This window comes from Eulemur rufifrons, chromosome 7 (genome assembly GCF_041146395.1).
Source record: "Eulemur rufifrons isolate Redbay chromosome 7, OSU_ERuf_1, whole genome shotgun sequence".
Lineage (NCBI taxonomy): Eukaryota > Metazoa > Chordata > Mammalia > Primates > Lemuridae > Eulemur > Eulemur rufifrons.
Window position 1 is genome coordinate 157964243 of NC_090989.1, and position 23331 is coordinate 157987573.

A 23331-nucleotide genomic window follows, 5' to 3' on the forward strand; every position below is an offset into this window, starting at 1 on the left:
AAGCAGAGGCTGTTCTTACTTTGTTCTGAGCTGGAGATTCCTGTGGCTGTCCAACTGCTGTTGAGTCTTATCTCATCGATACTTAACATAGTGTTAGAATGTTTCTAGTGAGGACTAACTTGGAAGATGGTAGAACCATCCAAACACATGCAAGCACTGGAGTGAGGGCCCAGCCTGTGCCGTGTGGGGAAGCACGTTGGAGCTGGCTGATGCCGAGCATGTAATTGTCCTCACCCTGAGACAACCTAGGATCGAGGAATCTTGGAGTTGGAGGGGCCCTCATAATCCCCTTCCTGCCTCCAATGGGGAAGCTTTATCTTCCTGCATAGTATTTTCGGCAAGTGGTTTTGATTCCCCTGCTTTGAATGGCCCAGCAGTGGGGAGCGCGGAGCTCATCTCCAGAGACAGCCCATTCTGGGCTTGACAGTTTTGAGCTATTGAAAAGTTCTTCCTTATATCAAGTCCAGTCTCTTTCCTTCTACCTCTCCAGCCTGCACGGTGGTATTTTCTGCTGTTAGAAATGACAGTGATAAGTGGCTGCTTCTGATATAGCATCGTGCCACAAGCAAGATCAGACAGATCTTTTTGTGTGTGATGAAAAAAATATAATATGATGGTCTCAGTGCAGAATCATAGGCTTTTAGGGCTGGAAAACTTCAGAAATCATATGATGAGCTGCCCTTCCCCATCTTGTAGCCAGTGAAACTGAGGCCCAGAGAAATCGAGCAACTTCTCCAGAGTCACACACCTGGGTCGTAGGCAGAAGCAGGACAAGAGCCTGGCAGACAGACAGACATCAAGGTTAAGGCCACATCCCTGCCACGGCTGAGAGGGGCTGACGGGGAGGGGTGCGAGGAGGAAAGGGGCATCTGAGTGTCTCCCACACGATCCCGAGGACGGTGCCCTTTGTCTTTCCAGATATTGCTAACAAAGTCCTCTTGGCTCTGTTCACCTGCGAGATGCTGGTAAAAATGTACAGCTTGGGCCTCCAAGCATATTTCGTCTCTCTTTTCAACCGGTTTGACTGCTTCGTGGTGTGCGGCGGAATTACTGAAACCATCTTGGTGGAACTGGAAATCATGTCTCCCCTGGGCATCTCTGTGTTTCGGTGTGTGCGTCTCTTAAGAATCTTCAAAGTGACCAGGTGAGGAAGCATGTGTCTCCCTGCGGGTGTCTCCGGACCATGAGGCGGCGACCAGTCACATCCCTGGTCAGGTGACGCTCTGCTCTGTCCCACCCAGGTGTTCTGAGCTCACACCCTCGTTTTGACTTATAGGCACTGGACTTCCCTCAGCAACTTGGTGGCATCCTTGTTAAACTCCATGAAGTCCATTGCTTCGCTATTGCTTCTGCTTTTTCTTTTCATCATCATCTTTTCCTTGCTTGGGATGCAGCTGTTTGGCGGCAAGTTTAATTTCGATGAAACGCAAACCAAGCGGAGCACCTTCGACAATTTCCCGCAAGCACTTCTCACGGTGTTCCAGGTGAGCCCCTCCTCTCTCTCCCTGAGAAGCACGTGGTGGGCAGCAGCCAAAGCTCTCTGGCCTGCTTGTCTGCTCACAACTCAGTAAGATAATAAGATTCCTTGTTTTTTTTGTTAACAATCTCTGCCCTAGTAATGGCCCTGGTCAATCTTGTGCCTTTAAGTTATTCATTTTGTATTGTCCTCCGTCTGTGTGATGTGATTTAATGTTTTATAAGACTACTAGCTATATTACAAAATAATGAACCAAAATGCTTTCTGATTGATTTTATGAGGTTCCTGTGAAATAGACTAAAATTCTCTTATTCTTTGCTAATTTTGATTGCATGCAAGTGTATAATCCTAGTTATAACAGATTCATGCAAAGAAATGAATTCTGAAGCCTCAAGGCTTTGGTGTTCAGTCAAGGGAATTGGGGGACAGGAACTGTGGAAGCCTTGTGCCCTTTCTGTCCTCCTGTGGTGGGGTGAGGACACGCAGACTCGGAGGGTGGCGGTGCTGTTGGGGCCCCAGCGGGCACTGGGCTGAGAAGGGAGCGATGGTTGCGGAGAGGCACCGATGGCTCAGATGCTCAGAGCAGCGGCACACTCTCCACCTCCCCTGACTCTCAGCCGAGGTCTTCCAAATCCCCTGCCTTGGACAGAGCCTGGCAGGTGAGTTTGAAAGACTCATCTGTCCTCATCACTTTTCACGTGTGATGTCAGCTTCAGAGCCCTGCAGGAGAGGCAGGGAGACATCATGGGAAGGCCGGTGGACAGATGAGTCCCCTAGCGACTGTGCCCATGCGTGGCTCTCTGACCTTGAACAAGTCCCTTATCCCTTTTGGACAAAAACACAGAGACTAAAGGGAATGATCTGTAAGATTCTTCCCCACTTTGTCATTTTGAGGTATGTGGAATTACTGCTGTAAGCCATAGTTTTATTTTTTCAATTATATTTAAGTTTTGGCTGCTGATCAGGTATTCTTTTTTTCCTGATTTATTTCAGAGAACCAAGTATCTTTTAATGTTGTTGTGCACGCATGTGGCACAAAATTCAAATGTTACAAAAGGATCTAAAATGACAAATAATTCTCTCACCCAGGCACTAATTTTCTCTTCTAGGAGGCAGCCACCATTAACAGTTTCTTGTGAATTCTTGGGTCTCTATTTGCTTATAGATATAAATCAGTTAACCTACCTACCTGTAGATGACTTTACACACATGGTAGCTTACTCTACAGACTGTTTTGCGTCTTGCTTTTATCACTTAAAGGCACGTAAAGTATCCTCAAGAGCCTTCCTGCTTTGTCCATGAAAGGTCACCTTTTCCTCGTAAACACTGCATAAATTCTGCCTGAATTATGTACCATAATTCGTGTAACCAGTCCCTTGCGGATGAATGCCGTTGTGTTCAGTCTTGGCCCATGTAAACAGGGCTTCAGTGGGTGACTGTGAACATACATGATGGGGTAGATCTGAATGGAATTGCTGGTTTAGAGGGTATGTCTGTTTTAAACTTCGATACCTTTGCCCAAGTGCTCTCCGTACAGTCGTATTAACTCACCCTCCACCGGCCGTGCGGACACTGCCCACTGCTCTCTGCCTCTCACCACAGTGGCTGGTCACACTTTTTGCTGCCGTCTCCTAGGGGGAGATGGCATCTCATTGTAGTTTTAATTGATACTGTTCTTATCAGGAGTAAAGCTCAATGTCTTTTCATACAACTACGAGCCATTTATAGTTCCTTTTCAATGAATGACTTTATTTTTTTAAATTGCCCATTTTTCTGTTTGGTTGTGATCCATAACAGTTTAAAATTTTAGGATATCTAGCACAGACAGAAGGTAAAAGAGCTCAGGCTCTCTCTCTGTCTCTCTTGCTGTCCATATTCATCTACTTGATGATTTATCAAGTATCAGTAGAGAAGATTAGATTTAAAATTTCACGTGGTTGGTAGTAACTACTGTTAAGGGAGTTTTAAATTTACGTGAGGCATTTAAAATTTCCTGCTTCTAAAATTTCGTAGATATAATTCTCCATTTCTACAGTTGATTATGTGGAAAACTAAGCAGCAGTCAAAAAGAGTGAGATGATTTTTCTGACAAAGAGGGTCTTCAGAGTTTATTGAATTAAAAAACAAACCAGTTGCAGAAAATTCACATAGCATGATACTCTTTATGTCTAAACACTCAGAGAAGACATCCAGTGCTTGTTTTCTCTGAGCGTACGTGTGTGTGTGTGTGTGTGTGTGTGTGTGTTGAAATCCGTAGACGAAGGCTCCAGAGAGACACACTGGGGAGGGGACTCGAACTGGGCTGGGATATAATCACAAGGTACGTAAGTCTTAAACGTAAATTTTTTTTTTCACTAGAAGAATTAACTCATCTATTTATGAAACATTTAAAAATAATGTTTTGGGAGAACTCTATGGGCTAACAGCGGATTTGTTCAGTGCAGACTGCATGGTACGGATTCGGACAGCCCCAGGGCGCTCCGAGAGAGCAGCTGTGAGCTGTGCGTCCGCCTGCTGGCTGACTCCGGTTTCGGTTCCTTAGATCCTGACAGGTGAAGACTGGAATGCTGTGATGTACGACGGCATCATGGCTTATGGGGGCCCGTCCTCTTCAGGAATGATTGTCTGCATCTACTTCATCATCCTCTTCATTTGTGGTAACTGTATCCTTCAGGCTGACCAGGGATTTGCTGCCGTTGTCATCGTCGTCTTGTTCTTTCTCTGAATTTCCCCATGGCGGCGGCGGCGGTGGCGGCGGCGGTGGTGGTAGCAGTGTGGCAGGGAGGTGAATGCCTTTCCCTCGTTAGCACAGTGTTGCTGGGGGACAGTGTTGTGTAAGTGGAGCTCCGGGGTGGGGGGCTTTGGGGACTGCAAGCCGGGGGAAGAAGTGTGAGACGGCACCAGTGGTCATCCAGCTTGGCGTCACTTCCCCTGCATGGGTCCCAAGGGGTGGCTCAGGACAAGGCCAGGTGGTTCTCCGTGTCACCACCCTTTGGAGATTAGGGGCACATCTATGTCTTCTTAAGACCCTTCATGACCGATGTGGAGCCATCTTCGGTGGATTGACCTAGGCTCCCCTCAGCCTAATTTTGCTTTGCTGGTCTGTCCTCAGAGATCAAAGGTCCATTGGCTAGCTGCTAAATTATGATGTGCAACTTTTCTCTGACTCGCTGTACTCCTTTTCCCAGCCAAGAGGGGACTCCCTAACCCTGGCCTTCTGAAATTGGCCCTTGGATCTGTATTTACCTTGTTCAGACCCTCCTGACCCCACAGTCTTTGGGTGTGTCTGTTTTATCTCCAGGTCCTGCAAGCCTGTCACAAGACCTGGCATACGGGGGCCTTGATGGATGTTTGGTGGGTGAGCAATGTACAGACCATGATACCACCTCTTGGTCTTCACCCTTCTATTTTATAGGGTTCTGACCTGGATTCTTCTAAGGAGGCCCAGATCCCTTTAAGCTGTTTCCTCCTTAATCTTATGTGGCTCATTGATGAATTTTCTGCAGTGTAGCAACCTCACTGCAAACTTGCCCCATTTTCTACAAGGAGGATGCTTTGTGCTACCAGGTATTCTGTGAAAACCCCCATCTCAACACATACACATCCTCCTAGTTCCCTAACTCAGGTCTAAGGCCCCTTCCTCCAGGAAGCCTCCTCTGCCCTGTCTCCCACCCAGAGATGAGCTCTCCTGCCGCTGAATTCCCATCAGATTTTATCCATGTCTCTTACTGCACGTAGGCTCTGCCGTCTACTGGAATTTTGGGGGGGGGGGTACTCCTCCATCCCCCAATTAGATGATAAGCTCCGCGAGTCAGGAATCTTCTTTTTCACCTTTGCATCTCTCAGTATAATACAGGACCTTGCACATAGTCGGCCCCAGGTAAATGTCTGTGAAATGAATGGTTAATATTTTCTTTTTCTGCTCTCCTCATGATTGACCCTTATTCTGGACTTAAGTCTGCAGAGATTTATTCCCTGGCCACTTCTCTCTGCTCACGTGTCGAGTTTTCTTTGTGAAAACACTCTGAGGCGCTTGGGGAGTTATGCTCTGTCTCCCTCAGCTAGAATAGACGCTGCAGTCTGTGGTGTCTCCTCCGTGCCGGCAGCACCCAGAACAGTGCTGGCACAGTGCAGGTGCTTGGTAGGTCTTTTTCAGTGAATTCCGGAGCACACCACTGTTCAGGAGGGTCTGGATAGTGCCTCTCAATGCAGGTGATGGGTTTTTGTTCCTGGAAACCATCTGTTCCAAGCTTGTAAGGTCTTCCTGTGGCTTATTACTCTGGATTTGCTTTCTACTACCTAAAGAGTTGAGTGTCATTGCAAGGCTAGGGAGGTAATTATTCCTCAATTGAAATCCTTGAGGGGAATACTCGGTACAGCTAGACCCAGACACTACCACCTGCCTAAGCCACCATTACCCCATGCCCGTCAGAGCAGTGCTCCTGCTACCCGGCCGTCTCCAGCCCAGGACAAATTGCTTCCTCTGGCTCACTGCAGCTCCAGTGAAAAAACAGGCTAGCCTGTCAAAGGCATTTTGAATGTCTTAATGTAATTCACTCACGTTTCTATCCTCTTTAAAGCCTTGCATAGATTAGTCAAGCGTGATGTCCCCTTACAGAGAGCTCCTCCTCAGGCCCTTGTTAGGTTATGATGGTTTATGTGTTCAGCAACCTGTCCGAGACTGCAGACTGCACAGGGCATGGGGGACGGTGGTGTGCTGCTCCTGCTCGGGGTCCCTGGGCTCCTGAGCTTTTGCCTGCGGATGGCCGGGTGTGCAGCAGAGAGAGGCATTCGTCACATAGGGGAAGCCTTCTCATCTCTTGCCTTCTGATCCTTGTGCTTCTCAAGAGTGTACTTAACTGCTAGTGAGTGAATAACAAGCAGGCATCTTCTGATTTGGGAACGTTCTTCAGAATACTTTTTAAAAATGAAAACATTCAAGGAAACTCTGTATACAATATTACAGTAAGAGCGAAGAAACATAATTTGTTTAATCACCCGTCTCGGTGATTTGCAAAGAGAAAAAAGTTTCTGCTGTTTGTAGAAATCAAGTCCAACCACAATAATCAAAGACCTAGCCACAGTGGAACTGTTCGGAAGAAAGGGCAGCACCGTCTGGCAGTGAGTCGGGCATGTTATTGTCAGTCGGTATTTGTGGAGTGAAGAAATGAGTGAGTTATGCATAGACTCTGAAGGTCACTTCAAAGGATAAAGTCTGATATGGTTTTATGCAACAGGCAATAGGGACATCATTTGAATAACCTGCAGCTTTCAAAGCAGTCTATTTTGAAAAGCATTCCCTTGAATATGTACATTATGGTATGTGTTTTAAAAGAAATAAAAAACACACAGAGTACTCTTTAATTACACCATGTTTATGTTATGGATTGTTATACAATGTATAACATAACTGTAGGTACATGGATGTATAGAGTTACACACATACAGGTTTTCATGGGTTTTAGTGGATCTTAATTTTACTTCTTTCCAGACTGTCTTCTTACAGTTTTTGAGTTTTTATTTTGTTTTGTTTTGTTTTTTTACAAAAACAGAGCTCTGGTCCTCTGGTTTTATCAAGTGAGTGTAGCACTAGGGACAGTCACTTGCTACCAGCCTCCCAGAACGCAGAGGGACGTGGTGTTACCATTGTTGACTGTATGTAGTTGCAATCAGAAGTGTTGTTGTGCCCTTAAATTTTTCAAATTAGATATTCTACTGAACGTCTTCTTGGCCATTGCTGTAGACAATTTGGCTGATGCTGAAAGTTTGAACACTGCTCAGAAAGAAGAAGCAGAAGAAAAGGAAAGGAAAAAGATTGCCAGGTAACCCCATTTTCCCCTGAGGTGTTGGCCCAGGGGCTGCTTGGGGAGCCCCACGCAGGTGGGGTCCGGTGGGCCCTATGCTTCAGGGCAGCTGCAGCCCCCACGTCGCCGCTTTGCAGATGGTGGGTGACTGTGTGGTGCAGACCAAAAAGGATGGGATTTTGGGCAGAAGCCAAGCCCTTGACACTTGTCCCTCAGAGCTGCAAATGGGAGTCACATGTCCCTGTGCTTAAAGAATTGCTGCAGTTAATTTTGGCGTCATAAAATAAATGATGCATTCAATGCTGATTAGCTCTTGGATGAGAATTTTAATAAGATGATCTGTGTAATGAATCCATTGCACTGAGACTAACAGAAGCTCTGAGTTTGGGTTGTGCTATGTTCTTGCTGTTAGTGTTGTTTCCAATTAAATTCTGTCCTTCACTGGGGCACTGTTGGTTCAGAATCCTGATTAGCATTTTTATACATAGTTATATGGTTATTTGGTTTCTTATGTTCTTTTTTCTTCTCTGTAGAAAAGAGAGCTTAGAAAATAAAAAGAACAAACCAGAAGTCAACCAGATAGCCAACAGTGACAACAAGGTATTTATTCTAAAATACTTGTTTCAAAGTGATTCTGTTGGTATCTCCAAAAGTATACCACTTAACACTGTGGAAGTATCTTACGTATCACACCTGTGATATTTTGGTGTGAAAGAGTATAGCACACTGTATAGATACTGGCTTCCTGGGTTGTGGAGGGAGGGCAGTTAGCTGGCTCCTAACCAGAATTCCACCAGAGAACCAATATTACAGATATTTAGTTGGTTTGACCACTTTTTTTTCTTTATTGGAGTAGTGTGGTCAGACCTGACCCATGGTCAAGATGACATCAGCATCTTCTGAGTAGGTATTAAAATCAGGGATTTTTAATAGATTTCTATTTCCAGAAGCAATCCCAGGATCAGGTGGTCTGGGTGGCGTCAGCGCTGCACTGTCAGACTTCGTCCCACTTATGACAGCTCTGGATGTCTTGCTCATCTGTTCCTCAAGTTGATAAATACCGTTTGGGTGGCAATCATGTGTCAGACACTGGGGATTCAGTAATGAGGAAGATAGACAAAATCCCTGCCGTCCCGGAGCTCACAGTGGAGCAGGAAGACAGGAGTGTGAGATGCGGGTATCACACAGCGTGTGACTGTACGGGGATGGGAAAGGACAGAGCCTGGATGGGGCTGGGTATCCATGGCCGGATCTCCTCATCTGCCCTCAGGCCTCTGTCTGAAGCAGAATCACCATCTGGGGACGTCTGCCTGTCCCTATGCACTCACACACAGACACACCTGGGAGAGAAATCCCATGCCCTGTGCTGAACGGCCAGGGTGGCTGTTCGCTTTGGCCCTCTGAAGCACACTTAGGTCAGTCTCCCCTCCTCCCCAAACGTCTCTGTCGTTGCAGGTTACAATTGATGACTATCGAGAAGAGGATGAAGACAAGGACCCCTACCCACCTTGTGACGTGCCAGGTATGCTGGTGGTGGCCAGAGACAGGCTCTCAGTCTGTGCATGATGTGGCTATGCTGCCACTCTGTGACAAGCCGCCAGCCAGCAGCATATGCATGGGGCTGCTGAGGCCACTGAGGCCATGGGTCCAGTCACCTTGGGGACCAGTTAGCTCCACTCTCTCCTGTGGTCCCAGCAGCACGTGTAACCCAAATTCCAGGGGGTGGAGAGGGAACGTGTGCTGAGAAAGCTCTCCGGGAGTGCCCACTGTCACTACTCACCTGCACTTTTACCTTTGACTGCTGCCTTTATTGGCTGATGTGGTAGGACTGGGAGCCGGGGACCCTGTGGGCTGACCATGGCTTGAAGTCCCACACACAGTTGTCCAGGCTAAGCTGAGCCAAAGAGGTTACAGTGGAAACAGCCAAGTGCTGGCAGGATGGCAGTGAGAATCCCACCACCACCTTTATCTGCCGTTAGATCTCACCCTGGTGGGAACCCCATTGGCACAACTATACACGCTCTCCAGACAGGGATGCTTCTCAGCCCCATGTGCACTCGGCCCATGTTCTGAGGGAGCAGGAGAGTTTTCATTAATGTAAGCAGGTAGATGTTAAAGTTTAAGCCAATTTGGGTTTTTTTGTTTTGTTTTTTTTTTTTTTTGAGACAGGATCTCGCTCTGTTGCCCAGGCTGATCTTGAACTCCTGGCCTCAAGCGATCCTCCTGCCTCAGCCTCCCAAGGTGCTGGGATTGCAGCATGAATCACGCACCATGCCCAGCCATAAGCCAAATTTTAATGTGAAATTGAGAACAATTTAAACCCATATGTACTCGTTCATGCCTATAAAAAAAAGTATTTCATTTGAAGTAGGTGAAGAGGAAGAAGAAGAGGAAGAGGATGAACCTGAGGTTCCTGCTGGTCCCCGTCCTCGCAGAATCTCAGAGTTGAACATGAAGGAGAAAATCGCCCCCATCCCTGAAGGGAGCGCCTTCTTCATTCTCAGCAAGACCAACCCGTAAATATCTCATTTCTAGTCTTATCACTGCGTGCCTCACCAGCGCCTCTACAGCCTGCTTGCCGGTGGCTGGGGCGGGGGAAGGGGAAGTGAGTCATAGCCCCTTCTGGGCCCGAGTGTCCCTGGGGCCCCCAGTTCCTGCCGACCCCTCTCCTGTTCCATTGCCTTTGCCCTCAGTCCCTCTCTTCCTAGCCTTCTTGTTCCTGAAGGGGTGTGACCAGGTCCTGGGGGGAGCCCCAGTCTGGATTCGCTTCCTCTCTCAACCCCTGCATGGGGACAGCAATGGGGAGATGCCTCGTCCTCACCAGATATTCCACTTGGAGCCCACTGCACTGTTCCACACGTTGGCCAGCCATAGGACCCTCTCTTACCAAGGGGATTGTCATTAAGATGCTCTGTGGGATGAGAATTTTGTGACCAAGGTCTGCACAATGCCTTCATCCTGAGATCCCATTTAGTTGATCATTTTTCTGTATTGAGTTTTGTGATAAGTAATATTGTGCAGTGATATTTTATCGGTTGTAAGTATCCACTTCAGCTCCATAATATGCTGCTTAAAATAGCATTTCTCATGTTCTGATGATAAGGTGCTCACCAGGAACATGGCAATGACTCACAAGTACTGTACGAGGAAGACGTTTATTTACTAGCTGGTTTCTAGGTTTTAAATCATCTGAGATTGAGTAAAATGCCAGGGGGAATAAATGGCTCCTGGAAAGGTTTCTAGAATTGCAAAGTAGGTTTGGGCTGTCGGAGAAGAACTCCGTATAATTCATAGGCCCCAGGGAGACACAGGTGGGAAGCAGGGCATGCCGAGTCCTTAGAGATATGAAGGTTTGATGATACTTTTTACAGCTCATCACTATTTGGATGTCCATTAAAAAGAAAAAAAAAGGGTTATTAAACTGGTGTTACTGACACCCACAGCTTACTGTGTAAACATACATTGAGGGAATAGGTTTATTTTCCCCAAAAGCTGCGAGCACCCCTGCACTCACGGCCTCGGAAGGTCTTCTCAGACTCAGCTGCTGACAACCTCCAGACCCTCCGAGGGGTATATCTAACATTAAGCAACTCCAAAAGGGAGGACTTGAAGGAGGGGTCACCTTCATATAAAGTTGACTCCAGTTTTGAAAGTGAAAAAATCTTTTTAAAGGAAAACCTATCTCTGTTCTATATAACCACCCCCCAAATCCTTAGATTCTAGGGAGGATGACTGAGGCTAAGGCTATTCAGTTGCTAACTAGCCCACGGCACATCAGACAGCAGCGAGCTCCTCACGGCCTGGAGAGCCATCGTTGGAGCCCAGGGTCTGGGGTGCTCGACGTGACCTGCCGTCCTTACATCACCGGACCGCAGGAGTCCGCGAGAGCCCTGTCACATGGCGCAGTAGGATCCTTGCGTGTTAGCAAGGATGCAATCTTCACTGTCTAAGGACTGCTTGGTGGGGGTCAACTCCAAAATTTAAAAAATAACACGTATGACAAAATTTCCAGACAATAGGAGATTTCCCCCATCCTCAGCTAGTGCAGGTCCTGTTTTAATACAGCCCTCCTGCAGTATAAGAAAGGGATTTGTCTCTTTGTGAACTGCTGAGGTGGGGTCTGGCCTCGGCTTCCTTTTAAAGGCAGGGACAATAAGCAGTTGAGCTTTCTGTTGTACTGGAGAAACTTCAGAGTCACGCAGACCTGGGTGGGAAATCTGCCCCTGGTCCTTACTACGTATGTCACCTTAATGTTCTGTCATATCCATAAGCCCCAGTTTCCCTAAGGCTAGGAGGGCGGGCAGTAGTCCCCACCTCTGAGGATGCAGTGGGATGGTCTCTGTGACGCCCCCAGCACAGAGCTGGTCGTGCCGCAGCCCGCAGGGGATGCTTCGTGGGGGTGACGGCCAGTTCGCTCTGGGGCACCTGTGCCCGGTCAGCACAGCAGACAGCTGCGCCCTGCCTGGGGTCTCACAGCCCCACGTGTCTGGGCCCTGTCTGGGACCATGTCCATGCAGCAGCTTCTCCCTGCAGGATCCGCGTGGGCTGCCACAAGCTCATCAACCACCACATCTTCACCAACCTCATCCTCGTCTTCATCATGCTGAGCAGCGCCGCCCTCGCCGCCGAGGACCCCATCCGCAGCCACTCCTTCCGGAACACTGTAAGCCCCTGGGAGAGGAGAGGCAGGTGGGGTGCATGCTGGGGTGGTGCTGGCCTCTCTCGGCAGAGCCATCGTGGAGATAGGACCTGGGGGGCCTGCAAGGTGGCAGCTAGAGGCCCCTCATTCACCTGGGAAGACTGGATGTTTACGGCTTGTAAGTGCCAGAGAGCTGCTGTTTTAGTGGGATAGATATTAATGGAGTCGTTAATTTTGAACTCCGTTTTAAATACTCTGCAGTAACTTCTAGTGTATTGAGGGACCCTGCTCCTCTTCCTCTTTGTGCCTTGACAGTGACATTTACGTCCATCTTTTCCCCTCCCTGCCCAGATTCTCACACGCACCTATTTGGAGATGCATGTCTCCTGGAAGCATGCAGCAGAGAGAGGGTAGCATTGAAACCAGGTGTGCCACATGCAGGGGCTCTCATTTTGGGCTGGTAGGGGAAAGTTCTATCTTACATGGACTTAAATACACAAAGCTGCTGGGTCCATTACTGAGGAGAAATGCAAGTTAGGGAGAAGATGGGATGTCGAGTTGAGGCATTCCGTGGAGAGGAAGAACTGTGGGTTTTGGCGTGGCAGAGGTGGTTTTCCAGTCGGCCCTCCATATCTGTGCTTCTGCATCTGTGGATTTAGCCAGCCATGGATTGAAAATCAGGAAAAAACTGCATCTGTACTGAGTGTGTACAGACTTTTTTCCTTGTCATTCCCTGAGCAATGCAGTCTAACAACTATTTACATAGCATTACATTGCATTAGGTATCATAAATAATCTAGAGACGATTTAAGGTACCCTGGAGGATGTGCGTAGGTTACATGCAAACACTACACTGTTTTATATCAGGGAGCTGAGCATCTGTGGATTTTGGTGTCTGCAGGAGATCCTGGAACCAATTCCCCATGGGTACCAAGGGACGACTATACTAACAAAACACGTAGAGAACTAAGTTTTTATTATTCATCAGCTCTGTAACTTTAGGATGGTGCCCCCTCCCCCACTACATCTATGTTGGAAAGAAATTTGTGCCTAAATTAGTTCTTGCCTCAGCAGCCCAGTTTAGCAGTTGAGCTAATTCAGCACTGAGGACAACCCAAAGGCGAGACAGCTCCAGGGACGCAGTAGCCTGTGGACGCTCAGGCTTGGCTATTGGAATGCGGTGTCAGGTTATTACCAAGAAACCCTCCCAGCAGAGGGAAGCCTGCACGTGTTCCAGGCCGTCAGGTGTCGCAGCCTTGCCTGGCTGGTGCCTCTTCCTGTGCACCAGATTGTTAGAGACTTTAGGGCTAAGACACATCAGCAGATCAGGGCCCCCCAGATTCTGTCGTGACAACCAAGCCCTCATGTGGCCTCTCTCCATTCCCGGTGCCTGGCAGACCCTGTCTATCAGACTGATAAAACACGTGCTCTGATATGAAGGGAAAACTGCTCTCCCCGAGCCCGGGTTGGTGCCAACGTAAAGGTGACGGCACTGAGCCCGTCTCAATCCGTCCTCACAGATGAGGGCTTTTGTTAGAGGTTTGCAAGGCCGTCTCTCGCTAGACATTCGGATGGAATTAAAGACCTCTGTAGTCATTGAGTTCCATCATAAAAATAAGACACAAGAGAGAAAATATGTTTGAGACTAATATTACAGACTAGGTTGGGAGCTAGTCGGGACTCAGATTGACAAGGGGTTAATTTATGCTGGGGCTTCACGTTCTTATTTTTTATTATAATTGTGCCTCTGTGAGTTTATTTCCCTGCTTCTTTTCCTAAAAATATTTATTGTTCTTTTTAAAGAGATGTACATATGTGTATGTGTATTGCTCTTAAAATTCTGCAGCATTGTGTATTTTTTTAACCCATTAACTGCCATGTGAGTTGTATTTAACTCACGCTAGTTTTGAGCCCGGGGCCCCATGAAGCATATGTAACTCACACATCTCTTCACCTTGGGAGCTATGAGAACTATTTTTCAAGTTGCATATAACTCTCACACAGAAAACAATAAAAAAGAACACATTTTTCATTAAATTAGAAAGGATCATTTTGTTTTTGAAGTTTTTATTCTATTTTACTAATAAAACACCATGGCCTCAAGGAAAAAGAATTATTTGAGTGGGCCCAGCAAGGCGAAAAAACAGAGCTGTGAGAGAGCAGTGTCGATGCAGAGCAGTGGGCAGGAGGAAGACAGGAAGTAAAACTGTCCCTGGCAAACTTAGCCAGCTGGGCACATCTGTGGGGGAAGGGTGTTTATTCTGTGATGAAACAGGCCAGAATACAAGAGGACATGTGGACACTTCTGGCTCTATTTGAGGCTACTGCCATCTTTTTTTTTTTTTTGAGACAATCTCACTCTGTTGCCTGGGTGAATGCCATGGTGTCAGCCTAACTCACAGCAGGCTCAAACTCCTGGCCTCAAGCGATCCTCCTGCCTCAGCCTCCCAAGTAGCTGGGACTACAGGCATATGCTATCATGCCTGGCTAATTTTTTTTCTATTTTCAGTAGAGACAGGGTCTCACTCTTGCTCAGGCTGGTCTCAAACTCCTGACCTCATGCGATCGTCCTACCTCGGCCTCCCAGAGTGCTAGGATTACAGGCGTGAGCCACCATACCCAGCCCTGCCATCTTTTTTTATGCTTCTCTACCAATGTGAAGCTTAGCTGGCTGACAGCATGCTTCATTCAGCCAAAGACACGTTAAAAATCCAAAATGTGTATAAGGCTGTGATTTACCTGGTGTCACAGGTAATTTGTAGATGTCGTGCTCCGATGAGAAAAAGTTGCTAATAAAGCACTTTTAGAAATGAGCCTCTGTCTGTCCAAGATAAGAGCCTGGGAAGAGAGTCAGCGTGAGTGGTTAAAGGGGCAGGGATCCCCACATACTCGTTTTTGGTCACAAAGAGGACCCACAGTGGATGAAGGTAAGCATTCACAGCAGCTCTGCACTTCCTCTCTGCAGTGGCAGCGGCATTCCGGGAGGGCAGGACTCCGACTGCGTGGGGGGTTGTGCCTGTGGGCGTGCGGCTGTCGCAGGGTGTCCAGGTGCCTTTTCTCACTGCCACGTGTTGTGCCTTGCAGATACTGGGTTACTTTGACTATGCCTTCACAGCCATCTTTACTGTTGAGATCCTGTTGAAGGTAATGGCTTTTTCCTTGCTCCTCACGTGCTTTAAAGCAGCTGTAGCATTAACAGTTGCGCTTCTTTGTTTGCCTTCCAGATGCTAGGTTACGCAGACTATGTCTTCACTGGTACTTTTGCATTTGAGATCGTTTTGAAGGTAACAGGTTACCCAGCCGTGTGTTGAAGGGCTCCTCCTGCGTGTGAGACACAGGAAAGAAGCGTGAAGTGCTTTTGACTTTTTGTTTACTTTTTTGTCTTCTGTGATCAAGCTAAACTTTTTTTTTTTTTTCAACCAAACGATTTTTTTTTTTTTTTTCTGTGACCATTCCAACTTGTTCTTGCCGTTTCTTTTTAACCTTTGAATGCATGTAGGAGCTACTTTGGCTTCGTGATAGTGGTTGAGAATTATATTTTGCTCCTTTTTTTTTTAATATCCTCTGAAATTTATCAATGGATAACAGAAACATCACTATGTGTGAACTTTCTTCCACCCTTCCTGGCATCAGAGTCAGAGGAAAAGCATTTATCCTATGAAGGGAACATCTATCTTCTTATTTCTCTGACTGCATTATGCTTTTGGTGGCCTAAAATAGTAACATGCTATTTTCTTGCAACAGGATTTGCAAGATGACTTGATTCTATTTGTGTTAAGGTATTTTCTATCTGTTTTAATGGATGGGCTTACATTTATACAGACAAAAGGAGCACCCTTTGGACAGGGCGACCTAAATGTACTGCCCATGCATGAGCTAACAGTTGCCATTGCTGCATGTGGTTTGTGTACTGACTGTGAAGGCTGCCCCATGGGGGAGCCGTTCCTCATGTGCTCAGAGGGTGGAGACCACAGCAGAGAGCTGAGAACCCCCAAGACTGGCTGAGAACTGCAAGGCGTGGGTATTGTGTTTCTGGGAGAACATGGCCTGTGAGAACCATCAGAGCAGCCACCCCCTGTTGGGGAGACGAGCTGGGAAACGAAGACTTTCAGCCACAATTTTCTTTAAGCTGTTTTAGTGTGCATATCAGGAAACATGTATTTTATGCAGAATACTGTGGAACTTGGGCTCTTTACAAAATCTATAAAATGGAACCTCAATTAACATGACCAGGGAATTTAACATTTAGTTTCCTTTGTTTTTGTTTTTGGTTAATGAAACAGCATAAAACCAACCAACGTATGTTTAAATGTTTATTAAAAACCTTCTAAAACTTTGAGTTCATTTTCCTGCCTTTGAACCACTGAATTTGGTTGACAGCTCTCTCCTAAGTCAGAGCCGTGCGGTGGGATGGAGACCAGACCTGGTCAAGGGCCTCTGTTGTCACGACTGTGCATGCTCAATGCACCGGGGTGGGCTACGTCTGCCTCAGTTTCTTGTTTTTAGGATTTGCCTTCTCCACTTCAAACCGAAACGGGAAATATTCTACTAAATGTCTGTTAGCCTGGTTAATTGAGGTTTTATTTTACTCTTCACATTTTTAAGTTGTTAAATGAATAAAGTTACTCATTAGCTTTGGAAGAAATGACATTCAGGGTTATTTAAAAGGAAAAAAAATCATGTTGCTCTTTTAATTTCTGTAGACTTGCCTCAGTGACTTAAATATTCTAAGGTTTTCTTCATTTTGAAGCTATTTTAGAGAATGGATCAGAGAATGTAGAATCACCAAGAAGCATCTAATGTTGAAATGATGGTTGCTGGCAGCCTTGGGGAGATTTGGAAGGCCGTTTAGCTGTATGGTTAAACCCTATGAAACTGACATTTTTATAGGCCAAGAAGGGTTTCATATTGGCAGTTTCATTAAAGTTTTCATAAAGTTATACTATTTCCCAACTCTCCGTCTCTTCTGTATAATACTTATCTGAGCTTTCCCCCAGCCTTTTTTGCTTTTTATTAAATAGATGGTAAGCTCTATATATTTTGCTGTTTTTACTCTGGGGAAATTCCTTACTAAACTCTTTTTCCATCACCAGTAGGAATGTCGCTGGAGCACCCATAGCGTGTGCCCCGGGTACCCGTGGGGTGCGAGGAGAAAGCAATGAGACTGCCTTAGTTGAGACGCCGCATGTGGCCTCCTGGCCACGCCTCGCACAGGCTAGAGGGGTCAGACTTGCAGGAGACGTTTAAAATGGGTGTCTTATAAAGGACCGTTAGGGGACGATAAGGGGCCTGTGTGGAGATGCGAGGCCAGTGTCTGCACAAACAGAGCCTGTGCGCTCTGGACCCAGCCCCGCTGGGAAGGCCTGGCTGTGAGCACGGAGGCTGTCCTGGGCCTCGGAGAGACCCGAACCGGCACTTCGCGGGGAGCCGAGCCGTCTGGCCAGCGACCGCATTTTGACACACGCGGCCGTGTGGCGTCTCTCCTGAGACAGGCTCTCTGGACATGCCGACGACAAATTCATATTTGAAATCTGTCGTCACGGTCATAAAGCCCAAATGGATCTTCTGAAATGTATCTGAAATAAGCTGCCCCTTTTCAATGTTTGTTTGGACAAACTATACGGTTGCTCAGCCTGTTGGTTTACATTTCTGGCTTCCTGATGTGCACTTGTTCATAAAGTCGTGTTGACCTCAGGATTTTGTGAAGAGCCCAGGTTTCTTTTCCTCTGGAAAGAAAAAACAGTAAATCACCCCTGATTCTGCTTATAGATGACGACTTTTGGCGCTTTCCTCCACAAAGGGGCTTTCTGCAGGAACTACTTCAATTTGCTGGACATGCTGGTTGTTGGGGTGTCTCTGGTGTCATTTGGGATTCAGTAAGTATCCGGGGGGCATACCCAAGACTGCCGGGCAGCATGGTTTATGTAAGGAGTTTTAACATAATTCATAGAAGCTGAGCATCAGTTTTAGTTATCCAGAGTTGCTTAATTTGATGCCATGCCAGAAAGCATTGAGACAATTTGTGTTTCTTGTGTTTCTTTTTTTCTTTTTGTGCCCATTGCTAGGTTAGGCTTATTACTCTCTGTGAAATTAGCTTTCAACTGAGGTGGAAGAAATCTTGACCAGGAAAGAGGGAAGCTGAGTCCCAGTCCCAGCTCCTCCGGGCCATTTCCAGGGCCTGGAGGGCACCCTCCCTCGGGATCCCGGTCGCCTTCTGTGCAGGAGGGCTGAGGACCCGGTGGCTTCTCAGGGCCCTTTCAGTGTGGATATTGAAGACTTCTCTTGATTTCTAGGATGCAATAGCTTCTATGACCTTTTCTTTTAGCCTCTGAGATTTTTCAGCTAGGAGGAACCAAGGCTGAAAGTCAGGGCCCTAGGTCCTTTCCTGGCATTTCTGGTGAGGCGCAGTCGTGGCTGGACGCTACCTGCCTGCCCCGGGGTCTGAGGCAGAGGCTCCAGGGGACCAGCAGGGGTGGCTTTGCCTTCCTGCTGACCTGTGAACTCCTCTGCTCCAGTGCCGACCATCAGTGCCCCCATATGAGCACACATGCGTGCACACACACACCCCCTAAGCCAAAGGGACATGGAAAGGACCCCCGCTTATCACAGCCCTCAGTGTCATGCTCCTCACCTCCCACCACTGCACTGGGGAGGGAGGCCTGCAGTCATAGGTTGGAGGGACATCTGCACTGGTATCTTTCCAACCCCTATGGACTCCCAGGCTGTGCCTGTCCTGTACGGCTGCAACCCTTAGCCTCTTCCTCCTGAGCACATGCTCTGGCCACACCAGCCATCTGGGATGCTGTGGGTGCACTGCCTCCTCTTACACAGGGCCTTTGCACGTGCTGCTCTCGGCCTGGAGCCCCTCCCCTTTGTCTAACTCCTGCTGCTCCTTTGGGGCTCGCCTGGCTATCACTGCCCCACCCCCCGAGGCCTTCCCAGGCTTGTGTTCTCCTAGCCCAGCACATGGCATTTGCCCCGCTGTCACATGTCCCATGCTGAGGTGTGATTGCCCAGCTCTGCCACCAGACTGTGAGCTTCTTGAAGGCCAGAGAAGCACCAGCACCAAAGCACGACAGCAGGTCTCCAAACTTAGAGAACCTGAAGCCTAAAAGCCAAGTACTATGAATACATAGTGTTTACAGAGAGTGAAAAGAACAAAGCCGATTCGTAAGTCTCATCTCTGCAGAGGTTAGCTGTGTGCCTGTCGGGGCCTCTGAGTACCTGCGGGCTCGGGAGGTGCTGCGTAGCGTGGGCTGGAAGGAGACTGGGGGTGAGTCATGGAGAGAGATCGGCCCCATGTGGGCACCGTGCAAATTGTATAGTGGATTAAAGTAAAGGTCAAGTGAAATAATCTAAGTGTTCTATCCACCATAGTGTACTCCGCCTGCCTCTGTCTGCTCTTTCCCTAGATCCAGTGCCATCTCCGTGGTGAAGATTCTGAGGGTCTTAAGGGTTCTGAGGCCCCTCAGAGCAATCAACAGAGCAAAAGGACTTAAGGTTTTGATCCCTCCCCTCTAGACTGGGCTGGCTGGGGTTGGGGTTGGCTGTAATTACTGACTCTTCTGGGCCGCAGCTGAGCTGAGGCCTGATGGGTTTTAAAGTGGGTTATACATTTGAAAAGGCTTTCTAGCCAATTAAGCCACCTGTGCTGAGTGCTAATAGGATTTTCAAAATCATTTATTTTTGTTAATTCGTTTTTCTTTATGATTGTTCATTTATTACTTTTTTATGAGTAGTACTTCTTTGTGTTGATTTTAGTCTTTAAATCTATTCTCGTGCAGATTAGACAAAAGGCTAGGGTTCTTATTTTCGTAAGTCCTCTTTGGGGTCGGGTGCCCTTTGGGCCTGTGTTCCAGGCAGTGCTGTGCCCGTGGCATTTCTTGTGACTAAGCTGACTGCTTTGGGGGCAACCAAGGAGGGCCCACTCGCACAGTGCTCCTCATAGGTCTCTCCCTGAAAAGAACAGCCTGGAAAGCAAAGCACAGGGGACCACAAAGGTGGAAAATGATACACAAATGCACATAAACGTAGACTCTCTTGGCCGGGAATAGCTCACCTCGTGGCTAGGATGACAAAGGACAGTAACAGCCCTCTGCCCTCTCCCCAGCACGTGGTCCAGTGCGTCTTTGTGGCCATCCGGACCATCGGCAACATCATGATCGTCACCACCCTCCTCCAGTTCATGTTCGCCTGCATCGGTGTCCAGCTGTTCAAGGTAGAGGGCAGTGCCTTCCAGCACAGAGCCAGGTTGAGCTCCCTAAGGGGAAGCCTGCGCTTGACCTCCTGTCTGTTTTCTACCCAGGGGAAGTTCTATCGCTGCACAGATGAAGCCAAAAGTAACCCTGAAGAGTGCAGGTGAGTGTCCGGGCAGCAGAGTGGGCACATGGAAGAACAAACAGAAAACTTCAAGGATTCACTTGTGTTAGCATTTCGGGAGTTTTTGTCGTGGAATGAAAGAGACCTGTGTGCTCAGCTCATGGCTGGATAGATGGTGTTTTGTTTTGTTTTTTTAAATTGAGGTGAAATTCTCATAACATAAAAACCAACTATTTTAAGGCTACAATCCAGTGGCATTCAGTACAGTCACATTGCTGTGCAATAAACGCCTCTATCTAGTTCCAAAACTTTTGTATCATCCCAAAGGAATGGATAGGTGGCTTCTTTGGACGTTTGGTGTAGAGTCTATAAACAAGGTGGGAACACCCTGAAATAACGATCGTGCAATGCCCCAGATAGCTTCCCCTACAGCCATGTGGACGCTTTCCCTAAACCAGAACTTGAAAACTCAACTTCCTGGTGTTCAGGCGCTGGCTACCCGCTGCTGACAGGTCTTCCAGCCTGCCTTTCTCCTTGTGCCTGTCACCCACACTTTGGGCGTGTATTTCCATTCACGAGAACTGGCAGAGGAGAGAGAAGGTGGGAAATATTCGTGCCTCTTATTCCAGGATACGCAGTGGCTACGTAGGCAGGCACGGAAACCACTGCCTAAGGTTTAAGACTCTGCAGAAGGCTGCATCTCCTCGCCCATTAGAGATTAGCTGACTGTGCTCTGCTTGCCTTGGTTTGGAGTTTCTTTGAAGCAGGTGGTGTAGTCAGCACCAATTGCAATTTGACTGTGTGTGGACCTCTACCTCCAGAGGCTCCTTCCCACGGGGTTGTGGGGTGCGTGGCACCCCCTGGAGGTGAGCAGTGCCGCCGCAGTTCCCTGGTAGACTGGAGACACTGTCCCTTCCTTCTCGAAGCTTCTGCTTCCTCATCTGTAAAATAAAGATGTTGGATTCGTGGGTTCCTTCCAGAAATGGAGCTCTGTGAGAAATACTGTGTGCCAGAAATTATGGAATTCTTTTGGAGCAAAAATTGGGACTATCGTTAGTAAAAAAAAAAAAAAAAAAAGAGAGAGAGAGAGAGATTTTATTAAAACTAAAATGTGGATAAGAATGTACCTGGGCTTGTTTCCCAGAGCTTTTGGAATGTTCTATGGCCAGAGCTTTGATTCCTCAGCACATGCTTCGAGCGCATCGTATGTGAGAAGCGTTTGCTGTCCCATGGTTTCGTTGGTTAGCAGACCAGTGGTGGCAGCCCGGCTGCTCTGAGAATACACATTGTGCTAATAGTTGTTCAGCGGTTACTTGAACCACAAAGCGGATCACAGGCAGGGCGCGGATAGGAGAGACTCCGCCTGTGTCGTGCTCAGCTGAGCGGCCTGGCTGATGGGCTGAGCACGGCGTGCCTGGAGGTGGGATTGGGACCGCGTGACCGACTTACTGCTGCTTCCACCTGCCACGTGTGAACCAGATGACCCACGCTTCTTCTTGTCTCCAGGGGGCTTTTCATCCTCTACAAGGATGGGGACGTTGATACCCCTGTGGTCCGTGAGCGGATCTGGCAGAACAGTGACTTCAACTTTGACAACGTGCTCTCTGCCATGATGGCGCTCTTCACCGTCTCCACGTTTGAGGGCTGGCCCGCGTGAGTACCAAGGGCGCCAGTCTCCCAGGGGCGTCTGCGTGCTCAGCCCTCCCTTCTGGAGTCAGTCCCACTTCTGTCCTCCGCCGTCACAGGCTTGCCCTGTGGCTTTTTCACTTGGGGCCGCCCGTCAGTCACTTCTTGACCCACAGGGCTCCCCTGTCCGTTTAGGCGAGTGGCTTGTGAAGCAGGGATGGCAGGTCCTGGGCAACGCCTCTGGGTGGGAGCCGGGAGGCCCCAGAGGCGTTGGTCACAGGGACTCCCGCTGGTAGCTGTGGCAGGAAAGCTGCCGTGGGCTGCTCCTTGACAGGGTCTTGGTAGTGTCCCGAACCACGCGTCCATTCCTCTCTCATACTTAGCATGCCAACGCGTGCCGGGCACAGGCGGTGCCCTCGTGCCGTCTCTTTCACTGAGGTGCTCGCTCGCTCACAAACCGTCCTTTAGACACCAGCTCCGTGCAGCGTGCTGTGTTCCGCACTGTGGGAAACAGAGTTGTCTAGACGTGCTTCCTCCCTTCAAAGCCCCAGTCTAGTCAGAGTGTCAGGTGGTCAAGCCAGGCAGGAGGCCTGGTGTGTCCTAGATGTGCAGAACAGGGTTTGAAGGACCGCTGGGATTTTAGCGGGTGAAGTAAGAAGAATAGAAAGGAGAAGGTAGAGTACAAAGGGCAGGTCTCCCGTGCCTTCATGTTGCTCTCTGCTTTCTGATGTCCCAGCACCAGCTCCTGTGTCAGAACATCTGTACATATATAAAGCCCTGACTGTCCCGCTCTCACCCCCAGAGGAGCTGCAGAAGGTGGGCAGGCTGGGCCCCAAAGGCTGGCAGAGCTCTCAGGTACATGTGACAGTCAGATATTCTCAGGAGCTCCTGTGGGGTTTAGGGACGGTGGGGTGGGGCTTGCTCATTAGGGACTTGGTCCTGGGAGCAGAGAGGCATGGAGGAAGCCCCTTCCCTCTGTGGAGGCACTGGCTGTGGTGTCAGGTTTTGAATACTTACTTTAGCAAAGCACGGTGGCAGCTGGTGGGAAATGGACGAATCTGGGACCTGGGGCTTGGAAGAACTGGGCTCAACTCCCAGCTCTGCCCCTGAGGAGTGTGACCTTGGGTGCTTTGCTGCCTCTCTGAGTGTCCATACAATGGGTGTGACAGTAACGTCTGCCTTTCCAGATGGAAGTGAGGGTCCAGGGAGAGGATGTGAGTGTCTAGCACCGTGCACCATGGGCTGGGTGCCCCAGAAGTGTTGCATCTGCGTCAAAATAGGGGTCAGTTGAACATGGGGGTGTTACAGTAATTTCCTTCTTCCTATGAAGAGTTCTGCTGGGCATATATTTAATTTCAGTGCATATTTCAGTTTGTGGAAGCTCCCTTAGTTCTTTGGAAATACTCCAGTTGGCTGCTTATTGTCTTTGCCAGTGCGTACAGTTTTCAATTCCTCTGGGGTCTCAC

General features: G+C 48.3%; 1 protein-coding gene across 4 annotated transcripts in view; it reads left to right on the forward strand.

The window, feature by feature from the left end:
• Window positions 1-23331, forward strand: part of CACNA1D (calcium voltage-gated channel subunit alpha1 D) — a 309771-nt gene that overhangs the window by 222184 nt on the left and 64256 nt on the right. For all 4 annotated transcript variants that reach the window (XM_069475891.1, XM_069475893.1, XM_069475890.1 and 1 more), the window contains 14 exons: window positions 919-1144; window positions 1277-1484; window positions 4020-4140; window positions 7185-7299; window positions 7815-7881; window positions 8737-8803; window positions 9650-9797; window positions 11815-11944; window positions 15005-15064; window positions 17690-17796; window positions 19333-19420; window positions 20031-20138; window positions 20226-20278; window positions 21746-21892. In XM_069475891.1, coding sequence (XP_069331992.1) covers window positions 919-1144; window positions 1277-1484; window positions 4020-4140; window positions 7185-7299; window positions 7815-7881; window positions 8737-8803; window positions 9650-9797; window positions 11815-11944; window positions 15005-15064; window positions 17690-17796; window positions 19333-19420; window positions 20031-20138; window positions 20226-20278; window positions 21746-21892 — 1645 coding nt within the window. The remainder of the gene's footprint in view (window positions 1-918; window positions 1145-1276; window positions 1485-4019; window positions 4141-7184; window positions 7300-7814; window positions 7882-8736; window positions 8804-9649; window positions 9798-11814; window positions 11945-15004; window positions 15065-17689; window positions 17797-19332; window positions 19421-20030; window positions 20139-20225; window positions 20279-21745; window positions 21893-23331) is intronic.